Genomic DNA, 24,948 nt, shown 5'->3' with positions numbered 1-24,948 from the left:
CTCAAAGCCGACACACGAAAGAGCCTTCAACTTGGGTCCAAGAGACGAGAAATTCCTCACCTCACCCACGTGGTTCGACTATCGAGCCCTAGGCGAGCTAGCCAAAGTCGAATTCGGTTTTAACATCACCGAGTCCTTCATAGGCTGACATGGCCCAGTTTGCTCGGGATTACATCAAGAAGAAGACGTTCGCCGATGCTCCGAAGCTCAAAGTGCCGGATCTGTCAAGAGGAACTCTACCACGCCGGCTTTGACAGTCGCTGAGGAGACATGAACATGGAGTAGACATGCGCCACTCAATCTTGTGGTCACATCATTGGTGTCATTTGCTACGAGAAATGGCATAGTGGCAGTTGGAGGAGGAGGAGGAGGTTATCGTATTGTCACGTTGGCATGTCCTCTTTGTTGAACGGAACTTCATTGCCAGAAGTGTGGGAAGCCGTATGTACCTTAGGATGCACGGTACGTATGTTCCCAGTTGTCGTGATTTGAAGTTGAGGCCGGGGAGAGAGATGTTGAGGCTTCTTATCTGACGAAGGAGATAGCTTGGGTCGGATGTATGATGAGGAGCAGTGAGGGATGTGTTTGTGACTGAAGTTGAGTGTTCTTCAACAATGATTTGGGATGTTGTAAAACCGCAGCAACGACGTTAATTTAGATTTGAAGAGGCACGTTTACCTCCGTCTGCATCTTTCCATTACTGTACCTATCCTACGTGGCTTCGATGATACAAAATACTTGCAATGTACCGACGTAAGCTTTGAAATACCCAGCATTTCATTTATCTCGTATAAGTGCTGATGTTGCTGACTGTACTCTCTGTTCAAAATAGCTCGCGAGTTCGTGATGTTTCTTTCTTGTGGTAGTGTCTACCGTACTACCGCAGAAACACGGGAAACTCAATGGCTCAACGTCAGTCGTTTCCCAGGTCCAAGTACCTTCCGGAAATTGTACATGCGGCTGCCGAATACATTTAACTCTGCGAAGCCATTGTGAGTTCCCCAGGTTTACATGGTACACTGCCCCCCTGAGAAGCCCATTGGACACTCATGAAATACTCATGCGACGGTTGATCAGTAGCTCAAGCTACACACTGTTTCGGTTTATCAAAGTATCTATACCTCTATGGATAGTATGCTCTCATCCCACAGTCACCACCTTTGACACGCGTTACTTTACATCTTTCTCGATGTTACAAGACGAGATGGCATCAAGAAGGCTGGATGAGACCTACGAGTAAGTGCAAGCAGCCAGTCCAGCACTTTTACCTTTTCTTGTCCCAAAGAGAAATGGTATAGACAAGCTTGTAAACGTCTGGAAAGCCCAATGGCAGGATCAAAATGCCGACGATGTATTCTTCACTGGTGATGAATCCTGTGACCCAATAAGCCGACCCGCAAGTGTGGGTCGCCACATCTGTTTGATCAACTTCAACTCATAGCCAAAAGCCGAAGGGCATTCCGAATCGAGATATCATGTGGACTGGCAGACCTGTCTTTGCCTTGTGACGTTGTTCAACACTGTTCAAGCTGTACTGACAAGATGTCAGAGATCATCTCAGCAAGAACGTAAACAGGCTCAGATCCTGACAACTACGGAAGACTGCCGCAAACAGTATAACCAGTACCCCGAAAGTCTTGTTCTACAAACTCGGTTCTCGCGGTTCAGAAGCTTGAATAGGATTCATGATTTGTTGGATGGCTACTCAGCCGGTGGCTTCTTAGCCAGTATGAGAAGCTCACATCGGGGAGAAACGAATGCGGGCAGCCTGATGATGGCTGATCAGCTTGCCCAACTAATAGCGCATCGCATGGGCCCTTTTCGTATGTATTGGGTTTTGCCTCGGGAGCTCGGACTGTGGTCTTTGGTCGTAGCTCCTTAGAACAAGATTCTAGCTAGATCCGAATCCTACCACCGTTTACCTCGTTAACCTTTACCTGTTCCATCTCCTTGGGCGTGGAGTGGTTCAAATCTCCACCTGCGAACGACGATACATCAATACCCGTACAATTGTTGACTCCAAATCGTGACATGTAGGTAGGTGAGTGAAGGGTTAATCTCCACCGGGGAGGCTCTCATTACTTTTGAGTCAGGGATCACTTGTCATCAACGTGGAAACCCAGCAGTTTGATTGCGCCGACATGCAAAGACGGTCTTCAGCCAACCACTTGACCGACGCCACTCTACATACTGTATGGTGGATGTTTGCTCGTAAAGATGCTTGCCAAAGCGGATCTTTATTGGTTTCCCTTGAGAACATTTGAACGTGGGCTCGACAGTCCCGTTCAATTTCCGACGTTAATATGACAGCATCGTTATTTTCAAGGTACGTGCCACGCTCTCCATGATCGTCCAGCCCTACCATGGTGAGACCGAGAGTTGGGGCAACGTCACAGTCATTGAGCGCACCAACCCCTCCAAAGTATCAAAATAGAATGGGATGATGCCATGGGATTTCTAGAATGGGTATAAAAGTACACAATAGGTATGTAGTTACCAATATGACGAGATTCCAAGCAGTCAGTCAGTTGGCTTATACGAGAAGAACGGAATTTCTTGCCGATGGGAAAAGGCGAGGAGGCACTCTGAGTGGTTGGAAACCGCTGTTTACCGGTACAAGGAGGAGTGAACGGTGTAAAGGAACTTCCAGAAAAGGGAGGAAATAACTAATGACAAGCGCAACCAAGAAAGTTCAACAGGTTTGAAGCCGAGGGCCAAGCAAGCCGAGTCGCCATCTGCATTGGCACCGACATCCCAACCAGTCATGCGTTCCTGCGATCGTCCGAACAAAGGACTTTCTTGATATCCAATCACAAAATTCTCCAGCTTGAATGGTACCTTTGTTTGGGCCTCGTGGTTGCCCATCGACCCGGACTTTGTTCTTTGCCCTTATTTCCAAACGCTGCATGGCGTGTCGTTCTGTGCGCGGATAGCCATTCAAGATGCGTCCGTGATGGGTTTTTCCGGGGAAGTAGGGGCTTTCAGTTGTTGCACCACATCGACATGACAACTCACGGCATGTGTGCAAATCGCTTCCCCCTACGGACGGCGTAAGGCAGGTACTCTGACCTGTGCAGCTCGTATTTTGTGCATGGCTCGCCGAGATTCGTTCGCTTAGTCGAGCATTTCGCAAGTTGCATGTCCAACGGTCAGAATCAAGGTTACGCACGAGAGAACAACACCATTGTAACCCTCTTTGTCATCAGCATCACCATCATCACCTTTTCCACTCTTCATCTCAACACTCACTCTAGTGTACCATGGGGGATCCCCCACACAAGAAACCCATGGAAGCAAACCCATCGTCAAAAGGGAAGGAGGTCGATAACAATAACACGGCTGCTTGGGAGACAACATCCCCCAGAAAAATCTCCGCAACAAACTTAACGCCGTCTAGACCACACACCATCGGTCCCAATAATATCGAGCCAAGCCCCTCTCTAGCGTGGACAGCGGCTATCTGGCCGATTACAGTTGGGCGCAAAACTGATTGCCATTGGGCGGATGGACAGGCCAATGGACAGGTACCATGGCTTGAGATGGCAGGTGGAAAGTTGCAGTAGCTCGTCCGCATCTGGACTTGATAGGAAACCCCCTGATTCCCTGTCAGCTCACGATCCACAATGCGACCTCACCACCTGTGTAGGGCGCCACCGAAGGCCAAATATTGGCTGAATTTCGTATTGCCCAGCTGCTGCCCGCTTTGGGAATGGCACCTAAGCCTTTTTCCAGGTCCCGGGGACCAAGGCTAGCCCCAGAGGCTATCGATTCTGGTGGCTGTCGGTTAAAGATGGGCAGATATTTTCGTCCTTTGCTTCTTTCTTTTATAAAGAGAAGTCCGGTCCCATTCGGGGTCACCAGTGTGCCCTCCTCTCTGGTCCCTTTCTTACTTCTCCTCGCTGCAACAAGGGAAATAGTCTGCCCTTTGTAATATCTAATACCACCCGCAGTCGCTCGTTTGTCTGCAGATACGGAGAGGACTTATCAACCGGATTACCTTATACTCTCGTTGTTGATAAACATACTGTGTTGCTCCAGGCGTCGGTCGTTTTTTTCATATCAGCAAGCAACTAAGGATATCTCAAGGACACAATGCGCGCCGCTACTCTTGCTCTGGGGGCCTTGTCCCTCGGCCTGGCCCAGGCATGGACGTATCCTGACTGTGTAAGTGATCACTCCTCTGTATAACACTCAAACCAAGACTTTCTCACTGACACGGGATATCAGGACCCTGACAACTGCTACAATGAGATGACGGACGAGCGGTTTTACAACCAGGTCAAGGAGTTTTGCCCCGGGTTTTTGGGTGGAAGCATTGAGACTATCCCGGATTACCTCGAGAACTGTAGCAACGATCGCAAGGCTGTCAGCTCTGCCTGCTCCTGCGTCACCTATACCGCAACTCACACGACCGGGGCCTCTACTATCCAGACCAGTGTTCCTGCCGTGACGACTACGGCCTCGGACACCACGGTTGCGCCCACGACCTCTATCCCCGACATCACCCAACCGCCCTCTTCTACCGTAACGAGTGCCCCGCCCACTTCATCCACGACTACGGATGATGATTCTGATTGTGAGGATGAGCCTGAGACTTCGACGGACGTTACTGTGCTGCCCTCTTCCTCGGCAGTCAGCACCTCGGCGACCATCACCGTTCCCCCCTCTTCCTCGGCTACTATCACCGTTCCTCCCAGCTCGGCAGTGAGCTCCGCTCCTGTCTCTTCGACCACCGATGATGAATGCACTGACGACGAGCCCGAGACTTCGACTGACGTTACCGTCCCTCCCTCTTCTTCCGTCACCATTACTGTTCCTCCCAGCTCGGTAGTGAGCTCCGTTCCCGTCTCTTCGACCACCGATGATGAATGCACCGACGACGAGCCCGAGACTACATCTTCGGTTGTGGTGGTTCCCTCTTCGTCCATCCCCGTTACCATCACTTCCGCGGCCCCCGTTTCATCTACTACTTCGGCCCAGGAGTCCGGCACCACCGAGTGGACGACCAGCACCATCGTCACCACCACCACCCGCACAATCACGCAGTGCCCTACCACCGTCACCGACTGCCCTGCTCACTCAACCACCGTGACCACCGAGACCATCACCATCGGTACCACTGTCTGCCCTGTTACTTCGACCGCTTCCGAATCCTCGGTCCCCCCGGTTACCGTCATCCCCAGTGCAACTTCTTCGTCGGTCCCAGTTGGCATCACTTCTGCGGCCCCTGTGTCCTCGACCTCGAAGGCTCCCGTCGAGTCTTCTTCTGAGTCCTCCACCGAGTGGACGACCAGCACCATCATCGCCACCACCACCCGGACCATCACTCAGTGCCCCGTCACCGTAACTGACTGCCCTGCTCACTCGACCACCGTGACCACGGAGACTATCACCATCGGCACCACCGTCTGCCCTGTGACTTCTACCGCTTCCGAATCTTCGGTCCCCGTCACCGTCACTTCTGCGGTCCCTGTGCCCTCGACCTCAGTCCCCATTACTATCACTTCCGCGGCCCCTGTTTCCTCGACCTCGGCTGCTCCCATCGAGTCTTCGTCTGAATCTTCCATCGAGTGGACGACCAGCACCATCGTCACCACTACCACTCACACTATCACCAAGTGTCCCATCACCGTCACCGACTGCCCAGCTCACTCGACCACCGTCACCACCGAGACTATTACCATTGGCACTACCGTTTGCCCTGTTGAGCCTACTTCCTCTTCGGTTCCCGTTACCATGCCTATCTTCACCTCCTCGGCTCCTGTGACCATCCCCATCGTCACTTCCTCGGCTGCTCCCATTCCGAGCTCTAGCGCTGTGGTGGTCCCTCCTCCCGCTCCCAGCTCCAGCACCGTGGTTGTTCCTCCTCCCGCTCCCAGCTCCAGCGCCGTGGTTGTTCCTCCTCCCGCTCCCAGCTCCAGCACCGTGGTTGTTCCTCCTCCCGCTCCCAGCTCCAGCGCCGTGGTTGTTCCTCCTCCCGCTCCCAGCTCTAGCGCCGTGGTTGTTCCTCCTCCCGCTCCCAGCTCCAGCGCCGTGGTTATCCCTCCTCCTGCTCCCAGCTCCAGCGCTATCGTCAGCAGCGCTGCCCCCGTCCCTGTTCCCAGCAGCAGCACTTCTTCCGCTCCTTCCGTTTCCGCTCCTCCTGCCATCAGCTCTACCATCAGCTCCATCGTTGTCGTCCCTAGCTCCAGCGCCGTCCCTCCCCCACCTGTGGAGGCTGGTGCGAATGCTGCGGCGAGGAGTGGATTGCTGGGTGTTGTCGGGTTGCTGTTCGCTCTTCTTTAAGAGAGGAATACACATGGTACCCTGAGAACCTAGGAACTCAGGAAAGCTACGATGCGGAGCATGACTTTTTTATGATTTTGGACATATGAAGGAAGGAAAGGATATTATTAGGATTTGGATCGTTGGACATATATGCACATCATATAATATGACACGACATAACATAACAAAACATAACATAACATGGAGAAAAAGTTAACTTTCTTGTTTATATTGAAAATAAAATGGTGTTTACTTTTTTACTCATATTTCTTCTCTTTCTCATTTTTTTGCCTGATCAGTGTGACAGCTTGCGTACCTTTGCTTTCAGAGAGAGAGAGTATCAGTACTTACTCAAAAATTTTCAACCCCAAACCCAATCATTGAGTGAGTCAGTCAGTCAGTCCCAAAAACCCGAGCAACATGCAGTAGCATGGCAACTTCCGTTTAAGTTCCCACGTGGCAGAGCCGTCCATCAGTGCCTTGGCTTTGTCGTCACTTTTGCTTTTTGAGCCTTTTTGTCTTTCATCTTACAACCCACGTCACATGGATGGAAAGTAAGACATTCAGGGTCTTTGTTAAACGACACGGAATGAATGTCTCATATCTCGGGAATCGGTGGAAGTCAAGAGCAGCAGCCCAATGAAAGATGACCGACCCAGATACCCGGGTTCCTTTGTTGTTGTTGTTGTTGTTGTTGGGTAAAAACCCCTGACGGGTCTTTGTTATCCTGGATCTCTTATCTAGATAGATGGTGACTCAGGAACAAAAGAATAAAGAAACAAAGGAACTGAAAGACGATGGGTAGAATCTTCGATGGAATTTCTGGAAGTTCTCTTTATGGGGCCACTTGATACAGTCAATCGGCACCGAGGAGCTTGGTCAAGATGTCATCAGGCAGCTGGAGATTTGTGAGCGTTATGTCCTAACTTGGGATACTCATTCATTCTCTTGATCAATTCGGTAAGATTTAGTTTACCAAGGTTTGCAATGTTAAATTTAAAGTCTGTGTACCTTGAGGCGCGATTGTTTTGATGATGTGATCTCTACTGGTTCAGGAAGAAGTCTTCCTTAGTATCAATTTACTTATATACGCTCGTATAGTATCGCTGAATCTCTGACTATTATCCGACCTTACACTCTACAATACCCCAGTGAAGAGCCCATCTATGACTTAGGACCCCTCCTCCCAGCCTTTACTACCCTTCCCTTGTCCAGCACAATCTCAAAGTCCGCATCTTTAACCGCCTCCACCTTGTGCGCAATCGTAATTACAGTGCTATGCCGTAACTCCATCCTCAGCAACTGGTGAATATACGTCGCTGTCTCAACGTCAATTGACGCCGTTGCCTCGTCCATGATCACAATTGCACTCCTTCGGAGAATCGCCCTGCCTAGCCCCACCAACTGACGCTGACCCTGACTGAGATTCTTGCCCCCGCCGTCCACTCTGGTGTCAAGCGTGAATCCGTTATTCAAAACTGTCTTGAGGACCTGAGCCCGCTCGTCCTCACTGTGCTCATCTAATGGGTCAAGATTATCCCTTAGTGTACCGGCAAAGAGGACGGGATCCTGCGCTACAAAGGTTATGTGTCGACGCAGTATATGCTTGTCCACTTTGGCGATGTCAACGGAACCTATACGGATCTGACCGCCTGTACCCGCATCAGGCTGGATCGTGCTAAGCAGGGCATAGGCGAGCGTACTCTTGCCGGAGCCAGTCCTACCTGTCACCGCCACAGTCGAGCCGCCGGGAATGACCAAGCTCACGTCCACCAGAACGGGGTCAAATTCGGGTGCATAGCGCAACGTCACCTTGTCGAAGACAATGTCATCGGTACAAGAAGGCCAGCCAGCTGGAGGCGGGTTGTCGGTGTTTGCTTGCTCCTGTTCGAGGCTGAGAAGTTCGATGATACGCTCAACGCTGACAAACTGCATTTGCATATCTCCATAGCGACGGCACACTTGATGCGTACTCTCTACAAAGTTGGCAGCGGCCGCTAACACAAAGCCAATCATGCCGCTGGATAGTCCGTGGATGATGGCCGTCAGGGTCAGGGCGTAGACCGAGAGGCCTGACACAAGATCGAAGCGGTATTGTAGCCAGGCCTGCAGTGACCAGTATATGTGATCCATTTTCTGAAAGTCATCGGTCGTGGCGATGATGCGATTCTGAAAATGTGGCTCTGCGCGGAAGGCACGTACCGTAGTCAAGCCTTCGAGAAGCGTGCCAAAATTCGACATAAGCGGCGACAGGGAGACCGTCTCCAGACGACGCAAGTCCTGGGATGCAGGTAGGTAACGGCCATACAAATAGACAAATAACATGGTCATGCCAACGCTGGGTACAATGAAGACCGGTGTTGCTGTTGCTATCACGAACATTGAGGTCATCCAGCCCAGGGAATAGAACGCTAGTGTTAACACCTGAACCGCAATCTGCCCGTCGATCGTGCCCATGTCGGAAGTAAGACGATTCATGAGCCGTCCAACAGGTGTCACGTCGTAGAAGCGAAATGTGGCATTCGTGACGCAGCGCATGGCCTTGGCGAAGAGGGACTTTCCAGCATTGTACATGATAGCGATGAGGGCAAGATCCGATAGGGCTTCGAACAAAACCTGAACCAGCGCAATGATGGCCAGACAGATAAGCCAAGGTCGTACGTTCTCTCCAGGTGGAGGAAGATGTCGGCCGGGCTCAATGATGCCGTCGGCTTTGAAGTCGGGGTGGGAGATGAGAATGTGTGGTCTATCTCCGAGCTCAGTTGACTTCCGATATTGTTCGCCCCATTCTTTCAAGAACCAGTTATAGCCGAGATTGGTCATCCGTATCAGTAAACAGAGCGTGACCATCGTGGCCCACCAAGAAAGTTTACCGGCCTTAACATATTGCCAGTAGACGGTGGCCATAACACCACCATGTACCCGGTGTTCTTCCTGGATAAACTTACCAGCCACCGTTGCCAGCTCAGCCTCTTCCTCGGACGAGGAATCCTCGGTATTTTGACTGGTAGAAGATTCGGCGATCGGTGAGCTCTCCGGTGCGGTAGCGGCCTGTGCTTCCAGTTCCTTCTCGTGTTCCGCAATTTCCCTTCTGTTGAAAGTCTTGACTTGTCCACCAGGAACAATGTCCAGAACTTGATAGGCATATTGCTTAACAATATCAACGCGGTGAGTCACTAGTACGATCAACCGACCCGCAGTTAGTGGTGAGTTTTGGTCGGCAAAGATATTGCGTGAGATAGTTTCGGCGGTTTGGTGATCGAGAGCGGCGATAGGGTCATCGAGAAGTAGGATCCGACTCCTGCTATAAACAGCCCGGGCCAGAGCCACACGAGCTCGTTGACCCCCAGAAAGCCCAGTACCATTCTCCCCAATCAGGGATCTATCTCCTCCCTTAAACTTTCTGAGATCTTCCACAAGGCAACATGCCATGAGGACCTGCCAGTACCGCGCCTCATCAAAGGGAGTACTGAATAGGATGTTGTCACGTATACTCATGCTTTCAAGCCATGGCATTTGGGCACAGTATCCAATCATTTCGGCAGGGACATTCTTCTCACCAGAATGCTGGTCGAGCTCGCCCAAGATAGCTTGCAGTAATGCCGTCTTGCCAATGCCAACCTTACCACAGACCAAGGTCAAACCGGGCTCACAAACAAAGGAGATATTATCCAGCACTGTTGTGTCAGAGCCTGGCCATGAGAAAGATGCATTGCGGATAGAAATTTCCAGATTGCTCTGGTGGAAGGCAGGGGTGGCTGTTTCGTCATCCTCATTGTCGTCTTTGTCTGGCTCCAACATAAAATCCTCGATGCGACGCATGGCAACCCTGGCGTTGGTCAGAGAGGTGTAGAGGGAAGGCAGGTCGCGTAGGTTATTCTGCAACATGGTGAATAAACCAAGAGCCGGGAAGGCGATGTCGACTGTTAGAGGCCTATGCAAGATAAGCGTATAAGCGGCAAATCCAACAACAGGAAACATGTAGGAGGTTATGTTGTTGATGACGTTGATGCTTCTGTTGACAACATTGCTTTTGACGCGCTGGAACAACTCTTTCTGTCGAACTTCCATAATATGCCCAAGCCATCGGTCCTGCCAATCGTACCAGCGAAGATGACGAAGTGATTCCACAAACTGACTGGTGCGCTCGAGCTTGGCGTCGGTAGTAGCACGGCGCTCTTGCTCAACTCTTTCTAGCAAGCGCGTCATGTAATAATTCACAGCCATGCCGACGCCGATGACAATGATGCCAAACAATGAGGCAGACCCCAAGATCTTCCACAGAAGAACTATGGAAACAATGACACTGAGTGGTTTTGTGATAAGCGTTGATGCCTCCCAGAATCTTTGGGCCACCTCATACACGTCACCGCGAAGAAGGTTGAGGATTTTTCCAGTTGACGCAGGCGCCTCCTTTTCTCTTTGAGATGGGACCACGGGTTTGTGTTTGAGAGCCTGATACACCCCCCTGACCCAAGACCTGAGACTCCAGGGTTGAGAAGGTTCAGCGTCCTCGTTGTTAATATCCTCCAGGGTATCATTTTCATCTCCCAACAAGGTACTGGTCTGCGAGCTTGGCGTGGACACTTTCGCCGCAATAGTGAAGGCCTTCCGGCGCAATGTCTTGTCGTGAATCATGGTGATCATTTCGCCGCGCGATCGCTCGTAGTTGCGTCGTTCATACCAGAGTTTAAACACAGCAGAGTGAGCTTTCAAAACTCTTGCAATAAGGATGAAGCTGGCATAGACGACAGCTGCCCGGATGGCAGGAATTTCGGACATGAGTGCATTGAGAAGCTGCTTGAGTAAAACGGGCTCTGATAGCTCAGCCAATGTCTCAAATGTTCCGAGGCATGTTGTCAGGACGATATCAAGACCATTCGCTTTGAGCAACCTAACAAGTACAGTACCAGTCAAATCTCTAAAAAGGAGGTGCAGAGTCTGGTGCTGGAAGTCGGATGCCAGAAGCCAGACGTCTTTATCATGCAACTGCCTCTTGCAGGCGGTAGATATCAAGGGCGCCATCCAAGACACAGACATCCACTGCCAAAGGGTGACTATGTCTTCAGGGCTTCGTACACTGGACTCCGGCTTGGCGAAAGGCTTGCCAATCTTGGAGCTATTCAATAGCGGATCTCGCAGTGGCATGTTCAGCATGGCAACGATGGATGCTAGAGTCACGCAAATCCCTCCGCCCCAGGTTGTAAAGCATTTCCATGTCGTTTCGATGGCATCTGGGGCAAGCGTGGTAATCGTGAGTTGGAAGAAGAGAAGCGTGGCGGCGATGATAAAGAGTGACCTTCGAACAGTTCTGGGACGATCAACGAGAATGAGTAATGCCGACAGTACCTGCGCTGGCCGTCAGTACGGAGTCCAGAAATGACCTATGCCTGCCATCAAGGTATCGCATCTTACATTGGGGATGAGGGGCATGAGATGTAGCTGGATTTCACTGGGGTTTTGATGGGTCATGGCGGCACCAAATATGCTGATGAGGGCACCAGTGAAATTGAGAACCAGAAGACACAATGTCCAGCGTGTCCATATCTTCTGGCGAGAAACCGCAATTGCTCGTCGGCGCGGGAGTAGCGGAGTATCTTCGAAGCTTTCGTCGTGGTTGGCGCCGGCTTCTTCCTGATCGTGAGTTTGAAATCCAGCCTCGTCTTTTTCGGCAGTGAGGTTTCGCAGCCAAATGGGGCGCCACCGGTCGAACCAAACCAGTGCATAGTGAAGCACAAAAACCAAAAGAGAGATCCAAACAGGAATATGGCCAACGATGCCAAGACAGTGCGGTCCAAAGTTGGCGAGAGAGGGTATCTGTAGAGTTGGTGTTAGCGATGAGTTTGCGGAATAGCCTTGGGTGTCACTTGAAGGCGCCGTAAGCAGAGAAGGCTCGGATACGGTATCCGCGTGTCTTTGCCCGAAGGATATGAGAACCAGAGCAGGAACACGATGAATTATTTGCAGGCACATACCCAAAATTCCCGGCAACAACTGTAGCATGGCCATAGACCGGCTAGACCGTATGTTGCTGTGTCTATCATTTCGGTAAAGAGGATAGAACCCGTTTGGTGAGTTTCGAGGTTTTCTCGCGATGAAGATGTTTGTTGTTGGGTGTCGCTATGGCGGCTGCTGGACCCTTGCGTAGCCCGCCGGATAAGCACGAAAAGAATGTGAGATCCAAAAAGGTACGTGGTAGAAAAGACTGCTACCAGTACAGATGTATGTATAGTTTTGATGTGGTTGTTGGATAGTATTTCTTTTAGACATGACCACCTTCAGCATGCTATGTGATGTTGACGCATGCTAACGTTGCGTTGCCTCACGCAGGGCGAGGGCGTATTGAAATAAGCCTTATGGGGCCTGAATCATGCTGACCGATGCAGTACAATGAAGTTGGTGGTTTGAAAGTGTTCAGGCTCTAATGATGGTAAGACAGGAAGCAAACCAACTCAACACTTGCAGCAAGAGACGTAAAAAGACGTTGGGAGGCTGAAGAGAACAACGAACGGCAAACCTCGAATTGATGATAGAAAGAAGACAAAAAGGAAGAGGACGGCAAAAACAAAACGAAGCATTGAAGCCTGGAGAAGTGATTCGATTTGCGGGAAATAACTCCCTCTAGGCCAGTGGTCACGCCTGCCTCATAGCAACATCCTAGACTAAAGGCAGGTGGTCCTCGGGTGGTCCACAGATATCGAATCTCGTGAATGTGTTGTCCCCGCCTGGTGCGAGTTGAGGTGGAATTGAAGTTGTAGCCGAGACGCTAGAATCCCTACCTCGAGGTGGTCTTTGGCTCTCAGTGGCCCAGACCTTCCGAGAAGCACACGTTAGCGCGGGGCACCAGGCCCAGGCGAGGCCGGCAGTCCTTCGGGTACGTCTGCCCTGGGCTAGAGGAAACAGACAAACCCCGTCTTGATCCGTGTGAAAGGTTTGGGGAACTGTTGAAACCGCATCCGGTTGATGCGGTTGCGGGAATAGAGAAGGTGGTGATGCATTATAATGCCGCCGTTTAATTGCATGCTGACAGGCAACTGGCCAATAGTCTCAGGGCTTTCCGCTTCCGACCATACCTTATATAGAGAAAGTGCACAAGCCATATCAATATTTCGTCTTGTGCTGTTGTTCCCTCTCTATAATCAGAACTGGGAGTCCTTGACGCCGCCCAAATGATTTTTTTTTAGTTTTTTTTTTTTCAAAAATAAAAGAAAAAGAAAAAAAAAAAAAAAAAAAAAAAAAGCCCCCGGGGTATAGAGCCTAAGCCAAATCCATCAAGAAACCCACACCTTATGCACCTTCTATGACCTTTCGCCCCGGCTCTGGGACAGTGCGGTTGTCTCACCCGCCAGGTCCGCTGCCCCCCACTCCGTTCCCGAATATCGTTGTGCAGCATCATCCGACACTCTCCATTTTGGCGATAGCGCTTGTGTCGACATCTCCACTGGTTGGCGATCGCAACCCTGGAGCTCAGCGCGGCCCTCTTCTTCCATTTCTCTTGCTTCCTTTGGGGGTTCAGGTTCAGGCTCATCCCCAATATATACCAGATCATATGGCGATTCCCAGTTAAAGCCGCTCTTGCGTTGCTCAGTCGGATTTGACGAGGGTCTCCATTTGGACTTGTCTGACCAATCGCCCGAGTTTTCCGAGGTATTGCCCTCCTCAAGAGCGCGCGCTTCGGCTGGAGATGGTATGAGCAGCATATTGCCGTGCTGCTCTAGAATCATCGGGTGCGAGTCTTCCCTACCCCTCTTCCTCCTATATCGCACCAACAGCATTACCAGGCTCGCCAACACGGCCACGCCTGCCACGGTCGAGCCAGCAATGATACCCGCTTTTGCCCCGGTGGATAACCCATCATCTTTGTTCACCCTGCCATCTTCTGCCCGTGACGACTTGGCATGACTTCCGAACGTGGCCGTTTCCTCCGGTTCGGTTTTGACGGTGGCTCCCTTGGGTGCTGTCGATGTCATGAGAGATGTGGGCGCCGAGATCAGTGTGGAGTCTGTGGTTGAAGCCTTGGTCACTATTGCTTTAGTCGACCTTGCCGTACCAGTGAAGCCAGCAGCCGAATAGTACTGTTCTTCGCCAACGTTCAAAGGCGTATGGTTTGCGGCACATTTGGATTTTAACGTGCCATACACTTCGGCAAGGTCTCCCGGGTCCGACTCTGCCAAACACCTGGCCGTGCCCGTAACGAAATTTCCTCCATTGTTGCAGAAGCACGAGGTCGCCTCAGCTGGGGCTCCCGCCGCACAGTTGGATGTAGTGGATGCTTGATTCAAACAGTCATATGCATCGACCGGATAGTCGAAGAAGTCGATATTGACAGCGGCGCATGGGATGGATGTGAGAACAAGCGCAATCAGAGCTGGCGGGAGGATTGACAACTTATGCAATCCGAGCATTGTGTCCGAGTCTGTTGGGACTCAAGCAATGTGTTGGGTACGAATTGCTCGCAAGGCCGAAGAGGGGTGGTTAAGTGACTCTGGAAAGCCGACCAAGTTGGAAAAAGAAATGGAACCAAACCCATCCCCAGCGACTATAGAGTTGTCAAAGAGACTTGAAGCTCAAAAGCCTCACGAACGGCGAGCACAAACGAAAGACAAAATCCACCCAGTAGCGAGCGTGTCGAGAAGGAGCATGAGTTAAATAGCTTCACTAGAAAGGGAGAGGGAAAGCATAAGAAGCAGGAAGCTGACGAGAAGGACAACGACGACGACAACGACGACGCGGTTCAAGACGCTAAAAAAACCCATGCATCCACCACCTTGGGGAGATGGGTCCCCAGATCCCCATCCCCATCTCGTGCAACGGTGCAGCACCCCTGCTTGGGGCTGGGGAGAGGTCAAGAAGCGAGCTTCACCTGCCTTGCTGGGCGGGCATTGCGGCTGAGGCGTTGATCTTGGGTTAGGCTCGGCCTGCTGGGTCAAGGGTCTTTTTTCCCATTTCGGTGTTAGGCCCTATAGGCCCGCGGCTCATTGAACGGCGGTCTTGTTGAGCGGAAAGCGACACCTCGACGAGTTGAACTCGTTGCGCCATCCAAGCCCGGTGTTTCTATGCCAATTTCGGATGCTTCTCCCCACTTGGTTGCCATCTGTTGGCTGTCGGCGATTTGGCTTTGGCGCTTTCAGTGGGCGATGAATGACGTGAGATTTGGTCTCCAGTATCTTGAGACTTGAAGGGATAGCAAAGATTCCCACTTCAGAACCGTGATGTTTCCCAGATAAAGTCGACCTCGCGACTGGATCGCGGTCCCGGATCCTCGACGGCCGGACAACCACCTCCCTTTCTGTTCAACTCGGCATTTTGACGGCGTGCAACAGTGTACAGCATGCTAGGCATGCCGTCAATTCGCTGCGGCATCACCAAAAGGCGCACTGGGAATCCAGGAGGTAGCCGCCATGCCGGAGTACTCACATGACCCGACCCCATACCCAAAGCTTCCTGACCCAAGTGGATACGCCAAAACCGACCCCATACTGTAGAAAATCTCTCAATTAACTATTACCCTTTTAATACGTCGTATATATACCTTTTAACTTTCTTTATAGAAAAATAACCGGCGCTTTTAATCCTAACAAACGAAACTTACCTACGAATAAGAAATATACAAGTCCGAACAATATTAACCCGAATTTACCCTTCTATAAACCTTCTACGATAATTCATAATAATACTTATATAATCTATCCTTAATTAATTTTTAATTTATTATATTCGATGTAAAATAAATATTTACTCTATTTCCAACGTTAATACTTTAGCTATTATTACTAGACTTAGCTTAACCGAATGGAATAACAAAGTATTTAATAGACCGTCTACTATATTCGAATTATAATAAATTATTAATATAATAATTAAATTCAATAAATTAGAGGATTTAAAGGATATAACCCCTCCTAATATTATAATACTTAATAACCTCCTAGTAAATTTTGCGTTATATTATTAATATATTTTAAATATATTCTATATTAATTAATAATTAATTTTATAATATTAATTATATAAAGGTTGAGATTATAGGCCTAATATTTATTTTATTTGATAGTATTAATTAATATTCTATCTTTATCGAAACAATATACTATATAATTACTATTCTAGAATACCCCGAGTTTTTTACTTTTAGTATAATATATATTATAAATATTAATAATTTAACCGAAGATTAAATTAAAGCTCTGTAGAGCAAGGTATGTAACGGTAGTATTTTAAAATAAAATAGTAATATAAATAAGGTTAATATTTAATTACTCTCTTATATTCTAGATCTAGTATTATATTGTAAGGAAAATATTTGCGAAGGAAACTTCCTCTAATTATTTAAATAACGCTATCTATTATTATATTATATATAAATATATTAGTATTAAATATTATAAATATTTAGACTATAGAGTTTGGTAGGCGTATAAATAAGGGTTTATACTTATAGTCGATAAAGAAATTATAAACCTTTTATTTTAAATCCGCCTTTAATAGGATAAAGTCCTTTTAGTTAGGCGAATTATTAAATATAAATTTATTTATAATTTATCCCCGGCTTTAATTATATTATTGTAACTTAATTAATAATAATTATTATTTATTAATATAATTTTTATAATTAATTGGGTATGGACGGTTAGAATGCGTTGGGAGATATAGGGTTGTAAAGAATTGAAGCTATTTTATAAGTTTGTTTAGTATATAAGTAAAATATTTCCTATCTAAAATATACCTTTTATAATTAATATTACTTATATTTTTAATTTATTTCTATTAAAATAATTACTAATTATATTCGCTATTAGTTAAAGTATTAAAATTCGAAGCCAGGAGAGAGGATATATTTTTTTATTAGCCTCCCTAATAATTTTAATCGATTTTAATTAAATATTAAGCTAATAATTGAAGGTTATTTAAAGGACTCTATATTTAAATTATTATATATTGAGGCGTATATTAAAATATATTCTATATTAGTAAGAAAGGTTAGATGTAGTAAATAGATTTTTCCTCTTTATTTTAAATACTTATTAAAGATTTATTAGTGATAAATTAAAAACTGAATATTTATAAGAATATAGTACTATCCAAATTCGAAACTACGATATTATTATTAATATTTATATTCTAACTAATACTAAAACTATTCTATATATCGTTATAACCTCCTATAGTTAATATACGTACCTATTACCACCTTCTAGTAAAATTCTTTAATATATTATTAATGATTTAATAAGGGTTTTATAGAGAATAGGAGACTTTAATATAATTTAGAGTAAGTAAATTCCTAATATTAATAATATATTAAAGATTAATTATTAATTAATTTATAATTTAACGACTTTAACCCGCAATTTATATTTTATTTAATTTCTTAGCGAATATAGTATAAATACTATTAATTAAGTATATATAAGTTTTAATAATATTAATAGGGTTCGGTTAGTAATTAAAAAGTATTGTACTTTTATTTAGCTATTGGGAATTTCGAGTTTTAAAATTATAATGTACGAATATTAATTAAAATACTAAGATTTAAATATTCGTATAAATTTATATATTAGAGTTTTATTAAGAATAAATCGTTAAGTTTTTTTATTAAATAATATATTTAGAAAATTTTTAACAATGGAATTAATTTTATAATTATTTATTTCTTTAAAGAGTAAGTAGAATTCTTTTATAAAGGTCTTATTAAGTCCTTTAAATTGGATATAAATTATAAGTATTTTTTTAGTACGTAGAATAGAGAAGTTATATAGGGCTTCTACTTAGAATAATTAAAGCAATATAAATTACCGAATTATCTTGGATCTATCCCTAATAAATCCTTAATAAATCTTTAATTACTATAGCTTTCCCCCTTATTCGTATTCTAATTAATGCCGATTCGCCGAATATATACGCCCTTACATTTAAAACTATATTTGAGATTTTCGAAGTTAATTATAAATATATAGTAAAATAGTAGGAGTTGGACGGAGAGGGTTTTTATAGTATTACTATAAATTAAGACTTTAAAATACTTATAGGTAGATTTTTTATTTAATATTCTATTTTTAATATATTTATATTAATTTTTAATTAATTAATATAGGGTTTTTAATATATATTTTTAAAAGAGATTATTATTATCGTAGGTTTGTATACTTTATTAATTGTATAATACGACTTTATTATATTTATTTTAAGCGTGGTATTTAAAGATACATTTAGAATAATCTTTAATTATAATAATAAATAGAAGGTTTATTTATATATAAAACCTTTAACGAATATATATAATTTTATTACTATTTGAAATATAAATTGGGTTTTATTATTTTAGATTTATATTAAATTTTCAAATATTTATATTATAGAGAATTTATAAGAGGAAGTTCGGAATTAAGTTTAGAATAAATTTATTTTAATTATTTGCATTAAGTATAATTACATTTGCTTAGATATAGACTAAGAGATATAGGATATATTGTAATTAAATATTAATATAGTCGAAATACTATATTAATAATTCTATTATTAGAACGATCGGTTTATATCGCTTCTTTTATATATTTATATATATATTTATTATAACCGGGGATTTATTATTAATATATTTAAAATTTACTATTAATATATTTTTATTAACCTATTGGTAGGAATATAAAATTCGATTATACTTTTATAGTATACAAGGAAATTTAGATAAAGTATAGTATTAAATTTGGATATTAAGTTAATTTATTAATAGACCGATTAAATTATAATATAACGAGGGTAAATAGTAGGTTAATAGTCTATTAATAATTTATTTAATATAGTAATAATTAATTTTATATAAATAAATAAAAGAAGGATAATATTTTAATAGGAAGAGAGAAAATAATTAAGAAGGTACTAGTTTATTTCAATTTAATAATACTTTTTCGTTCCTTAGCTTTTCCTTTTATTTTTATTCTATTAAATTAAGTAGGATTAATATTCAATAATTCGCTAATTATATTATTATTTTAAATTTTTAGTAATTATTAGTTATTTATATAGGTTTTATCCTTTAGCGTTATAATTTTAAAGTTAATTAAGTTTTTATATATTTTAATAAAATACAATAAATTTAATATTTAAATTAGATATTTAATATTATAAATACTTACCTTGTATATACGAATATTAATTTAAAGGGTAAGAGAGGTATAGGTTATAGAGAAGGATAGAGTATTTGTACGCGCCTTTGAATTTAAAATTTTTTAAATAAAGTAAATTAAGGTAGAGAGAGTATATAAGAAGGAATGTAAAGAGGCGGCCGAAGTGGAAGTTGTAAGTACTAAAATATAAAAAGAAGTTATTAAAATATAAATAAGATTGTAGGAATTGACGAAGGGGGGTAAATAAGTAGGAGTCGGGGCGTGTTCGCCTAAAGTATTAATTTACTATACGAATATTAGTAATTTAATTAGGATAGATGTCTATATAAAATCCTTATTTTATAGGATCTTTTAATAATAGAAATTAATTAATAGTTATTAGGCAATTAATAAAAGACCGATTATTTATATATTTATAAGGGTATATTATTAAGTAAATAAAGATTTAAATATTATATAATTTAAAGTTTGTAAGTTATATAGGGACCCGGATTAATAATTATTATATAGTAAAGTATAGTAAATATATATTTAGGGTAAATTACCCTTATAGAACCCTTTTATATATAGTTCGTTCTACTTTTATATATATAAGAAATAGTATATAAATATTAGTATAATAATTATACCCGACGAGCAATTGTAATATATAATAATAAAGAATATTTAAGGGGATTAAATAGAAGTATAATATAAAATCCTCTATTAAATTTATTAAGTATTTATATTAAAATTCCTTATAATTTACTTATATTATTTTTCTATAGGGAAATATTAATATAATCCGTATTTTAAAGTATTTACTTTAAATTTAAGTAAATTTATATTAAATTATTTATATAACCCCTCTTTAGTTAATCCTTTTAATTCTTTTCTTCCTCCTTCTTTTAATAATATACTTTTTAAGTAAGATTTCCCTATAGGGAAATAATATAGGTAGAGAAGATTAATATTTTATATTCTTATAAGAGACCCTTAGTAATCTTGCCTATTATAAATATAAAACCTTCCCCAGTCGTCCCTTCTAATTTATATTTTTATTTTTATTTCTTAAATAATATAATTTGAGGTAAAGTTTCCCTATATAAAAATAATATAGGTAATAAAAATTAATATTTTATTTTGTTATAGGAGATATTCGCTATTTTAATTATAAGTAATATTATTATTTTTCTTTATAGGGAAATAAGGTAGTAGAAATAGCCAATTTAAAAGTTAAGGGTAATATAACTATTAACTTAAATTCTAAACTACTAATTAAATTCTTTAATAATAAGAAATTCAAGACCCTTTCGGCCTTATATTATCTACTATTTATTTAATATAAATTAATTAATAGAAATAATTTAATAATTATAAAATATAAATTATAGTAAACTAAGAATATTTTAGTATAGGCAGGCTATTTTTACTATAGCGGCTATTATAATATCCAGATAATTAAAACCCTCTTTAATATTTTATTTAAATTCATTTCTTCCGAAAATAATAATATATACCCTTTCGAGGTCGGTCGTATTAGGCCTATTATATTAGAATTCTACGATAAAGAATTAGGCAATCTATTAGATAGGTTTATTCTAGGTTAAATTATTACTTTGATACTTAAAGCGAAGGCTACGCTTAGGGTATTAGTATATATAATAGTATTTAATTATTTTAATACAACTATATTAGAAAATTATATAGAATATAAATATAAATTACTAATATATATTATAATACAACCTTATTTATATTTTCCCTATAGAAAAATATTACTCGATTTACTATATTTTTTCCCTATAGAGAAATATTACCCGCGTTATTATATTAACTTTTAGTCTTTATTATAGTAATTGAAATTTTCGGCCCCTTCCTTTATTTAAAGACTTTTTATATTTATAGTAATACCTTTTAGAACGGCGCTTCCTTCAATATATAAAAATAATTATTAAAGGATTTCTCCTAATTTTTTATATATTTATAGTACGGTTATATCTTAACTTTTATTATTAAAGTACTATATATCCCTTCCATTCCTTATATTATCCGGGTTAGAGATTTAAAGAATCCTATATTAGAATAACGCTACTTAGCGAATTAAAATAAGATTTATTTAACGGCTACCTTTCTTATAATATACCTTACCTACCTTAAAACCTCTATTATAAATATAAATTTTAATAGTATATTACATTATACCTAGGATTTTTTTAAATAGTATAATTAGGGTAGCTACTTTATAAATAATTGGGTTTACACTATACTCTATTATAATTATTTTACTACCCAATATATTAATAAAAATTGTTATTTCGTTAATTACGATAGTATTATACTTAAAAAGGCTATACTATATATAATTATATCCGAAGACGATTAGTATAGAATATTATTAGAAGCCGGATATAAAAATTCTATTAAAAATATTACTTAAGTAATAAATAATAATATTTTTCTTATAGCCTATAAGGGCTTTACTAGAATAAATAATATAATAGATATTAATACCGTTCGTACCCTTTTATATATACGCTTCTATAATTCTATATAGAATTTTATTACCTTTTATTAATTTGGGAGGTATATATTGGAATTATATTAGCAAAAGAAATTAATTTAAGACTAGTACGAGTGGTTAAACCGCTTTAATAATAGATAAAACCTTTTAAAAATCCATATTAAAGTTTTAGTAAATATATTATAATTAATATTTAAGGTTTTGAACAGTTAGGTTATTAAAGTCTTATTGGACGGGACCCTTGTATTTAAGTACTTTTAGTCCTATTAATACCTATTCAATAAGTTATTTACTAAAGTTAAATTAATATTCTTCGATTAGGGGGTTTTAACGGAGTATTTAAATAGGGACGAAAATACCGAAGTATATAAAAGGTTAATAGATTATTTAAGGGATAATACGATTATTTTTTAGAGGAGGGATAGTTTAGAGCCCAATGTAATAGCAAGCAACGAGGCGCTTTTTAATTAATAGGCGGCTTTGTAATAGTAGTACGGGTTTATTATATTTATATTAGTAAAATATAATTACCCGTTATTTAAACTTTCTAATAAGGATTTTATTTTTAAAACTATAAAAGAATAGGGTTATTATATAGATAAAATATAGTAGTAGGATAATAAGAATAGTAGAAATTTTAATTTTTTTATATTTGGGGACTATTATAATTAGGTAAAATAAGGGTTAAGCGGAGATAAGGGCTATTTATTATTTTATTAATTTATTAGTAAGTTAGATTATTTAATATTTATATTTTTATTCTACTTTTATCCAACTACCTTTCGATTTTCTATATAGGGAAATAATAGACTAATTACATCTATAAATACCTATATTATTTATAAATTAGAGGAGAGTCCTTTAAGAGCGGTTATATTAATTAATAATATTAGTATTAGGAAAACGATTATATATATAATAGCGATTTTAATATACGTAAAGGAAATAGAGTGTAGGAATAAAATAGGATAATATATTATTTATCTTTTATTAGTTTTAATACTATTTAATTTTATTATTTAAATATTTTATAAATATATAATTATATTCGGAGATTCGCTTATTTTTAAGTATTTTTATAGTTATTGTAATACTATATTCTAGTAGAATAATTATACGCAAATTATATTAATTTAATAAGAATTCGATATATTTATAGCCGTATGTATTGAGAAGTGCGATAACCCCGATATAGTACGGTTTATTATCCTAGCTACTATTTTTATATATTATTAGCGTTAAGTATATAAATTTCCCTTCTCTAACGACGGGTCTTTTATTAAGTATAATAAATATATCCTATAGGATTAATTAATAAAAGTTAGCAATAATTATAATATTAGCGGTGTAAATAAAAAGATTTTTATTAAGAAGTAAATTCTGAAGAAAGGTTTAAAAAAGAAAAGTTTGAAGAAGAAAGGTTCGAAGAAGATTATTCCTATTAATAATAAATAGGAAGACGACGAATAAAATAATAATAAGCGAGAAGACAATAAGCGAGAAGACGAGGAGATTATTAATTATATTGAATTATAGGTAGAGGAGGAGGAGGATGAAGATTTAGAAGATAATATTAAATAAATTTTTTTATAATAGAAAAATCCTAATTGTTTGTAGTTTTTTTATAGGGAAATAAGGGTATTTATTAATAGTTTCCTTATAGGGAAAAAGGGTATTTACTAGTAGTTTCTATATAGGGAAATAAGGGTATTTTTTGGTAGTTTCTATATAGGGAAATATTATATAGCTTTTAATTGTAAAATACTAATATACTAATGAATTATAGTATAAATAAAGTTCAAGAATTATATTTTTACTATTTAGTAATAATATTAGTTGAAGGCGCAATATTCTATAGAATTATTTATAATAAGGCGTAATTTATATATAACAAAGATTTTATAATATAGAGATAAATCCGTCTATTGTTTAAGTATATTATTATTTATATTTTTATTACCCCTTTTTTGAATAGGGTAATGGATTTTAATATATTTGCCTCCTTAGTATAGGAAAATACGGCGTTCCTTATTTAATTTCCGGACTATTTTACTAGCGAAGTCCTTATAGAATTTAATAAATTTTACTACGACCCTAATTATCCTATTAATTTTTAATTTAATTGCAATATACCCGGATTTATTAGTATTTTTAACGATTTTTAATTAATTTAGAAAATATAAGGGTTTAAGTAGTAAGCCTTTAATTTACTTATTTAGAATTTAGTATTGGATAATAGGGCTATTGTATTATTTAGTATTATATTTATTATTAATAGTTATAAATATATTTAGTTATTTTATAGTATAATAATCCTTATTATTCTACTTAATAATATTATAATATACCCGTCGGCTAATATTCTATTAATAATTATTTATTATATTATATTTATCTATTATACTTTAGGTAATAAAATTGTAATTGTAATTAATATTATATTTAAGTGCCTATATAGCGATTTTATATATAATATAAAGGATTTTAAAGACGTTAAAAAGAGAAAGGGATTTAATATAATATTAATTTGTTCCTTATAATACTTTGTGTAAAATTATTATATATTTTAATTTGGGGAAGGACACGCAGCTACCTACCGTCCGAACTACCTAAAATACCGGCATTGCGCCGCGAAGGCAACGATGAGGAGTTGAAGAGCTACGAAGATAAGGTAGAAGTCCTAGCGGAGAGGTTCTTCCCGGCGGTCAACGTGCCGACGGATCACCTACCGGATTAGTATATAGAACGAGAAACCCAGTTAACGATGAGCTGCGTAGTTAGCGCCGACGACGTAGCGAAGACGATACGGCGGATAGCACCCAACAAAGCGCCAGGGAGCGACTGGATCTCTAACAAACTTTTTAAAGTATATAGGCGTAGGCTAGTAGAGGCTCTAGCGGTAGTAGTAATAGGGAGCTTTACACTCGGATCGTTCCCGGTATAATAGTAATATACTAAAGTAGTAGTCCTAAAGAAACCCGGTAAAACGGCGGTATAATAAAAGATTATAGGCGTATAGAGGCTTATTATCCTATTGAATTATATAGGTAA

General features: G+C 40.5%; 4 protein-coding genes across 4 annotated transcripts; 2 read left to right on the top strand and 2 right to left on the bottom strand.

Moving 5' to 3' along the window:
• Positions 1-743: 743 nt before the first annotated feature.
• B0T23DRAFT_423654 (uncharacterized protein) lies at positions 744-3,012 on the top strand. Its single transcript, XM_062839836.1, has 9 exons — positions 744-753; positions 833-992; positions 1,078-1,236; positions 1,323-1,402; positions 1,442-1,823; positions 2,038-2,041; positions 2,072-2,192; positions 2,327-2,422; positions 2,486-3,012. Exons 3-9 carry the CDS (start codon positions 1,224-1,226, stop codon positions 2,627-2,629), a joined length of 840 nt encoding a protein of 279 aa, XP_062688864.1. The 5' UTR covers positions 744-753; positions 833-992; positions 1,078-1,223; the 3' UTR covers positions 2,630-3,012.
• A 1,080-nt stretch (positions 3,013-4,092) lies between these two features.
• B0T23DRAFT_432664 (uncharacterized protein) lies at positions 4,093-6,285 on the top strand (the record flags this gene model as incomplete). Its single annotated transcript, XM_062840394.1, has 2 exons — positions 4,093-4,164; positions 4,228-6,285. 2 exons carry the CDS (start codon positions 4,093-4,095, stop codon positions 6,283-6,285), a joined length of 2,130 nt encoding a protein of 709 aa, XP_062688863.1.
• Positions 6,286-7,431: 1,146 nt separating this feature from the next.
• On the bottom strand, positions 7,432-11,739 carry B0T23DRAFT_326227 (P-loop containing nucleoside triphosphate hydrolase protein; the record flags this gene model as incomplete). The annotated part of the gene is made up of 2 exons (XM_062835550.1): positions 7,432-11,616; positions 11,683-11,739. The coding sequence occupies 2 exons, from the start codon at positions 11,737-11,739 to the stop codon at positions 7,432-7,434; spliced, it is 4,242 nt and encodes a 1,413-aa protein (XP_062688862.1).
• A 1,757-nt stretch (positions 11,740-13,496) lies between these two features.
• Positions 13,497-15,070, bottom strand: B0T23DRAFT_245966 (uncharacterized protein). Its single transcript, XM_062834121.1, has one exon. It carries the CDS (start codon positions 14,670-14,672, stop codon positions 13,566-13,568), a length of 1,107 nt encoding a protein of 368 aa, XP_062688861.1. The 5' UTR covers positions 14,673-15,070; the 3' UTR covers positions 13,497-13,565.
• Positions 15,071-24,948: the final 9,878 nt, after the last annotated feature.

The sequence above is a fragment of the Neurospora hispaniola genome, assembly GCF_033458365.1.
Source record: "Neurospora hispaniola strain FGSC 10403 chromosome Unknown B0T23scaffold_9, whole genome shotgun sequence".
Taxonomy (NCBI): domain Eukaryota; kingdom Fungi; phylum Ascomycota; class Sordariomycetes; order Sordariales; family Sordariaceae; genus Neurospora; species Neurospora hispaniola.
The sequence above is the reverse complement of the archived record's forward strand: the minus strand, read 5'-3'. Positions and strand labels throughout refer to the sequence as shown.

What these genes read in the sequence shown, in the direction of transcription:
- B0T23DRAFT_423654 (XM_062839836.1), top strand. An exon ending in CAATAAGCCGACCCGCAAGT is followed by an intron (nt 1,403 to 1,441) that starts GTGGGTCGCCAC and finishes TTCAACTCATAG; the next exon opens with CCAAAAGCCGAAGGGCATTC. An exon ending in AGCGCACCAACCCCTCCAAA is followed by an intron (nt 2,423 to 2,485) that starts GTATCAAAATAG and finishes AGTACACAATAG; the next exon opens with GTATGTAGTTACCAATATGA.
- B0T23DRAFT_245966 (XM_062834121.1), bottom strand. Translation starts at nt 14,672, where the DNA reads ATGCTCGGATTGCATAAGTTGTCAATCCTCCCGCCAGCTCTGATTGCG.